Below are 7,068 nucleotides of genomic sequence, written 5' to 3' on the forward strand. Positions count from 1 at the left end.
GTATGGGATTAGACTTTTGGGATGTTATTTGCGCCTATTAGATTCCTTGAGGTCTTATTAGAAGGGTACTTGATTAATACTCATTCTACTAAGAATTCTTGGTTTCTCATGGGATGAATCTCATCACTAAAGGATAATTCGTATGTGTTTACGTGACTACGTGCTTATGTAGAGTGAATTAAATTGTTTGTGTGGTAGGATATGTGTAATTGCATTAGTTTAATGTGTGAGGCAAGTTGCGAGCATATCTGGAATTATGTGCTAAGTTTGTTTATCTTGTTTCTCAATTAGGATGTCAGGAAGGGTTCAAAGTCGTGGTGGTAGAGGAGGAAGGTGTGGTAGGGGACGCCGGGGTGTACATGAGGTACCGGTCCACGAGGTCCCGGTACAAGAAGAGGGTCTAGGCCAAGCTGACATGGCCGAACAAATGGGGCAAGCGGAGGTGCCGGGGCAAGCTGGCGAAGTCGTAGTGGGGGCTCTAGCCTGGGAGATTACGGGGCATTGAGGGAGTCCATGAATATCCTTAGGGCAGAAAACCAAGCTAGGGAGAACGTCGTAGAGACGAGGGCAAGCTTCCTCACGAAGGAGTTTTCACGGGCCAAACCGGATGAGTTCCATGGTGGCCCCGAGCCGAAGAAGGCAGACGAATGGCTAGAGCAAACCATAAAGACTTTCGAAATGCTTCACATAGAAGATAGTGAGTTAAGGGTGACTCTTGCAAGTTACTATCTCAAGGGTGATGCAGGCCAATGGTGGAAGTATGCCAAAGGCTGGATAGCACCAACATGGGAGGCGTTTATAGTGGCCTTCCAAGACAAGTACCTATCTCCCACTGCTAGGGAGAGGTTGAGGCTGGAGTTCAAGGACCTTAAGCAACTTAACATGTCAGTGGCCGAGTTTGGAGCGACCTTTTCTAGTTTGTCTCGGTTTGCACTGGAATTGGTAGCGACGGAGGAATACCGTTGCATTGAGTTCGAGCAGAGGTTGAGGACGAAAATCTTGTTCAAAGTTTCTGGGAATATGATTCGAAGTTATGATCGCCTTGTGGAGGCGGCCGCACATGTGGAAATTATTGTGGAGGCTGAGAATGAGAGACTTCAGAATTCGAGGTCTAGGGGTCAAGGGTCGCTGGAGGACTTTAGACCCAACAAAAAGAGTAAGAGCACCTTTTAATCCCAGTCTCAGCCGCAACAGTCTAGATCCACTTTCTCTTTGCCTAGTGCGGGCCCAGGAAAGAGTGCACCAAGTGGGTTTTCTTGCTTCAAGTGTGGACAATCGGGTCACAAGGCCTTTGCATGTCCATAGAAGGGAGGAGGACAACAGATGTTGCCACCACCACCACCTAACCGGTCTCAGAGTAAGGGTCAGGGGCCTACTTGCTTTCAATGCGGTCAGTCAGGGCATATGAAGAGAGATTGCCCTCAGTTGGGAGGCACTTCTGGCGCATCGGGGTCACGGCAGACTCAGAGTCACCAGCAGACTCATTCAGTTCAGGCTTCATGAGTTCATCAGAGAGCCGCTTCGGCTCAGTCAGTACAGCAGGCTTATGCTCCGAGGGATGAGCAGGTTGACCAGAGGCCACAGGGGCGCGTGTATGCTGTTACTGCGTCAGAGCAGTTGCCAGGATCCTCTGTTATGAGAGGTATTTTTATTGTGTGTAATTCTTTGGCCAGGGTGTTGATAGATACGGGTGCATCTCATTCATTCATATCTACGACATTCATATCTGCATTAGGGCTAGAGATGGTAAAGTTAGCGTCTCCACTCAGAGTAGAGTCACCAGTTGACCGGGGGTGTCTTGACTGCGAGATAGAGGTTGCCAGGCGTAGACTCCCGTTTGGTTTTGTGTTGCTAGACATGTTGAGTTTTGACGTCATCCTAGGCATGGATTGGTTGTCTTCGTATCGGGCAGTGATAGATTGTTTTCATCGCAGGGTCACCGTGTGCACCACGAGTGGTGATTGTTTTTATTTTTGGGGGGATAGGGTTGATCGGGTCTTATCGTCAGTGTTTGATCCTTGTAGTAGGAATGAGCTTAGTGGTCTCTTTGCTACTCTTTTGAATAGTAAGAGTGACGGGACTCGAGTTGAGTTACCAAGGGTAGCCTGCGAATACCCGGACGTGTTTCCCGAGGACCTTACTAATTTGCTACCCCACTGGGAGATCGAGTTCACCATTGACTTAGTGCCCGGAACGGCACCAATTTCTATGGCACCGTATAGATTTGCACCCGCGGAGTTACATGAGTTGAAGATCCAACTCCCAGAGCTTTTAGATAAGGGCTTCATTCGCCCTAGTACGTCGCCTTGGGGAGCGCCGACTCTCTTTGCGAAGAAGAAGGATGAGTCGTTGCGGTTGTGTATCGATTACCGCAAATTGAATCGAGTCACTGTCAAGAACAAATACCCTTTACCCAGAATAGATGACTTGTTCGATCAACTTAGAGGGTCTTGTTGCTTCTCGAAGATAGACTTGAGGTCGAGGTACCATTAGTTGAGAGTCCGGGAAGAGGACATCCAGAAAATGGCCTTTCGTACGCGTTATGGCCACTATGAATTCCTTGTAATGCCATTTGGGTTGACTAATGCACCGGCTTTCTTTATGGATTTGATGAACCGAATTTTTAGGGAGTACTTGGACCGTTTTGTGGTCGTCTTTGTGGACGACATCCTAATTTATTCGACTTTCGAGGAGGAACACGAGGCTCACTTGAGGGTAGTGCTTGACTTGCTTAAAAAACATCAACTATATGCTAAGTTTGAGAAATGCGAGTTTTGGCTCACCGAGGTGAAGTTTTTGGGCCATGTGGTGTCAAGAGAGGGAGTAACCGTTGATTCCTTGAAGATAGATTCTGTGCAAGATTGGGAGCAACCTAAGAATGTTTTTGAGATCCGGAGTTTCTTGGGATTGGCGGGGTACTATCAGCGTTTTGTGAGGGATTTCTCTAGATTAGCCGCGCCTTTGACTAGATTGACTAGAAAGGGGATTAAGTTTGCGTGGAGTGAGGCCTGTGAAAGGTCTTTTCAAGAACTCAAAACTAGATTGACTATGGCACCGGTGTTGATCATTCCGGAGAGAGGCTTGGGTTACACCGTCTATTGTGATGCGTCTCGGGATGGGTTTGGTTGTGTTTTGATGCAAGAGGGAAAGGTTGTAGTGTATGGTTCACGGCAGTTGAAAACTCATGATAAGAATTACCCTACCCATGACTTAGAGCTAGCCGCAGTAGTGTTTGCCCTGAAAATTTGGAGGCATTACTTGTATGGTGAAAAGTTTGAAGTTTTCTCTGACCATAAAAGCTTGAAGTATTTGTTTTCCTAGAAAGACTTGAACTTACGCCAACAGAGATGGATGGAATTTTTAGAAGACTATGATTTTGAGTTACACTATCACCCGGGAAAGGCCAATGTAGTGGCTGACGCCTTAAGCCGAAAAACTGTGAGTAGTTTAGCGAGTGTAGCCATTCGGGAGTGGGTTATGTTGGGTGAAGTCGGCAAGTTTGAATTGTATTTGGGTGAGTCCAAAGGGGGTGCAACATTGTTTACCTTGAGTGCTCAACCTGTCTTGATTAGTAGAGTTGTAGAGGCACAACAAGGAGACTGTGAAGTAGAGTTGATTCGTGATAGAATCTCCAATGGGAAGGAAGAAAAGGTTTTGAACATCCACTCGGATCAGAGTGTGCGTTACCTAGATCATCTGTTTGTGCCTAAATTTTGTAAAGAGGAAGTGCTTCAGGAGTTCCACCACTCACGCCTTGCGGTACATCCGGGAGGCACAAAAATGTATCGAGACCTTAGCTGTCAGTTTTGGTGGAGGGGTATGAAGCGGGATGTCGCATCCTTTGTGTCAAAGTGCCTTACTTGTCAGCAAGTGAAGGTCGAGCACCAGAGACCAGCGGGTTTGTTATAATCCTTACCTATAGCCAAGTGGAAATGGGAGCATGTCACCATGGACTCGTAGTTGGGCTTCCTAGAACACAGCGGGGCAATGATGCTATTTGGGTAATTGTTGATAGGTTGACTAAGTCCACACATTTCATTCCAATGTGTACCAGCGACTCAGTTGAACATTTGGCAGAGTTGTATGTTAGAGAGATAGTTCGGCTTCATGGGGTGCCGGTAACCATTATGTCAGATAGGGTTCCTCGTTTTACCGCCCGATTGTGGCAAAGCCTTCAAGAAGCGTTGGGAACCAAATTAGCTTTTAGCACCGCTTATTACCCTCAAACCAATGGGTAGTCGGAATGCATCATTCAAATTTTGGAGGACATGCTTAGAGCTTGTGTCCTAGATTTCAAGGGGTCTTAGGAGAGGCACCTACCTTTGATCGAATTCGCCTACAACAATAGTTATCAGGCTAGTATCGAGATGGCACCGTTTGAGGATTGTATGGCCGACCTTGTAGGTCACCAGTCTGTTGGGCCGAGATAGGGGATGCACCGTTGTTGGGTCCGAAAATTGTTAGAGAGACAACCGAGAAAGTTGCTCTTACTTGGAAGAGATTAACTACGGCCCAAAGCTGACAGAAAAGTTACGCCGATAAGAAGAGGCAACCCTTGTCCTTTGAAGTGGGTGATCATGTTTTCCTTAAGATCTCACCTAGGCGGGGTTTAATGAGATTTAGCAAGAGTGGGAAGTTGTCTCCGAGGTTCATTGGGCCTTTCGAGATATTGGAGAGAATTGGGGAAATGGCATACCAGTTAGCTTTACCGCCACAACTTTCGGGGGTTCATAATGTGTTTCATGTGTCAATGCTTAGGAAGTACGAACCCGACCCTTGTCACGTGTTAGATTGGGTTGATTTGGAGGTAGGCGAGGATGCCTCCTACGAATAGTGACCGGTTCAAATTTTGGATACCCGAGAACAAATGTTATGGGGTAAGACCATACTGCTAGTGAAGGTGTTGTGGAGACACCATGGGATCGAGGAAGTGACTTGGGAGAGGGAGGCGGAAGTCTGCCCCAAGTATCCGGATTTATTTGAGCATTGTAGACGTGCCCGAACGTCACGACCCCGTGCGCGAATTGGAGCAAAAATCCGTTTTGTTCATTAGCTACTACAGTTCGGACTCAATGTCACGGTTCTGAATCTAATCTCGCAAAGTGCAATGCAAGATCGATAAATCACCAAAGAGTCTAAATCTGGCAAATCTTTTTGGAAAACTGATTTTTATAAAGAAGTGCCAAACATGGACTGCTTTGCCAAATACAGAGTCGCCACCTAAATATTTTATTTTGGGAAACTTAGGAAACCCTGACTCGTGCCTAAGGCAATGTGTTCGTCATCACCAAAGTTGCCTCGGCTCAGGAACTTGGGTACGAGAGGGAAGGTCATGCAATGAGCACCCCCGCTTGCCTGATCAAAGATCGGCCTTTACTAACATGATATTTTGTTTTTGAAAACACATGCGTTCTTATTCTGGTTATTAGCCTAGAATTACTATGTGATGCGCACAGCACACAAGTATAGACATGATCGCCTAAGTTGGAACAAAACATCTCATGTTTGTTTGTTTGAAAATGGTTTGAAGGTGCTACGCGCAGGTAGGCTAAGACATGGATTTGCCACTCAAGTGGGCTTAGAAAACATAATTTGCCACCCTCAAGTGAGCTTAAAACACACATTTCGATGAATTGTTCCAATTCAAGCAATCCAACCTTCATCCACAGGCATTCATGCAGTTAATCATTTAAGCAGTTAGCCTCATGGCAAGCATGCTAAACATGGCAACACTAACATACATGTAAGATGCTAAAGCATAAACACTTACAGTGTACTCCAAGCCAAAACAACAACTAGTTAGAAATGATCCTAGTTTATGTTAAGATAGCTAATGTAACACATGCAAAATGCAACTAGAAATAGGCTCGGCTATTCTAAGATGGCATATGAGATGCAACTTGATAACATGCTGTTGAACACGTATTCAAGTAAATGTATTGAAATACAAGGCGGTTTGTATGAAGCGCCGAGCCCGGTGCATGCAAGACCGATGAATGGATGCAAACATGTATAGCATAAGGATGCTAATCTAAATATGACCTAGAACTAACCATCGTAAACGGTTAAATAAAAGGGAGAAAGACGTGGGGTTGGAAGACATTCACACATTCACGCACACTTATTACAAAATTCGCCCTCTCAACGGAGGGTCCAAATGAATAACACAAGCTAGCTACACTAAGCTAAACAACTAATCTAATAATCTAATTAGACTAATTATTACAACACCAAAACTAATTAACTAACAAGCTAATTAAATATTACAATCCAAATTGAAACAAATAGCTACACTAAGATAAATGAATATTACAAAACCAATTAAATGATTAAACTATACGAACTAATCATGAATACTGAAATGGCCTCGCAGGCGAGGAAGAGATGCATGCTCGGTCGGCTTCCCTCGGAAATCCGTTGCCATGCCTCATGTTGCCTCTGTTTGCACTGTTTTGCACCTCTAAAAACTGTACAAATCTTTGTGATGCTTCTGAACCACCTCATGGACATGTTGAGAGGCCATCGGCCAAGAGTTATGGCCAACGGCCAAGGGAAAAGGGTCATTGACCACTTTTGAGTCCATCGGCCAAAAATGGTTAGCCGATCGGCCATCTCTTCCTGCAAATTGCCCCTTAGGCTGCAGCAGAGTACAAACAGAGGCACGGCAATACATTTACAAGAAAATGTTGTGTAACTACACCCCTTATCATGTTTGAAGCTCAAAGGAGTGTAGTGCTCGACTCTCAAGCCATCAATCACGCATTCCAATGCATGATGGCCAAAGAGGCCGAGTCGCACAAATCAATGTGAATGAAATGCACAAAAACACACAAATGCCTTAAACTCTATCATGTCGGATCAAGAGTGTCGGCGACCGAGAATTGAGGCACATTTCATCACTTCAAGTATGAAACGTCCCTCGTTCCTCGTGTTTGGCTTAATACCCCAAACCAAACACAATGCAATGCATGCAACATGGAGATGCTATGCAATGCAACATAGGCATGCCAAATGCAATGCAACTGAAACATGCACACGTGATGCAATGCAACCTAAACATGCAAACAA

At 45.4% G+C, this 7,068-nt stretch overlaps 1 protein-coding gene across 1 annotated transcript; it reads left to right on the plus strand.

The window, feature by feature from the left end:
• The first annotated feature begins 513 nt into the window (after positions 1–513).
• Positions 514–1,173, plus strand: LOC145797730 (uncharacterized). The gene is made up of 2 exons (XM_082885144.1): positions 514–758; positions 840–1,173. Exons 1-2 carry the CDS (start codon positions 514–516, stop codon positions 1,171–1,173), a joined length of 579 nt encoding a protein of 192 aa, XP_082741270.1.
• Positions 1,174–7,068: the final 5,895 nt, after the last annotated feature.

Source organism: Camellia sinensis, chromosome 8 (assembly GCF_055761805.1).
Source record: "Camellia sinensis isolate YWXY chromosome 8, ASM5576180v1, whole genome shotgun sequence".
Classification (NCBI taxonomy): domain Eukaryota; kingdom Viridiplantae; phylum Streptophyta; class Magnoliopsida; order Ericales; family Theaceae; genus Camellia; species Camellia sinensis.

What these genes read in the sequence shown, in the direction of transcription:
- LOC145797730 (XM_082885144.1), top strand. Translation starts at nt 514, where the DNA reads ATGAATATCCTTAGGGCAGAAAACCAAGCTAGGGAGAACGTCGTAGAG. An exon ending in GATGCAGGCCAATGGTGGAA is followed by an intron (nt 759 to 839) that starts GTATGCCAAAGG and finishes TCCCACTGCTAG; the next exon opens with GGAGAGGTTGAGGCTGGAGT.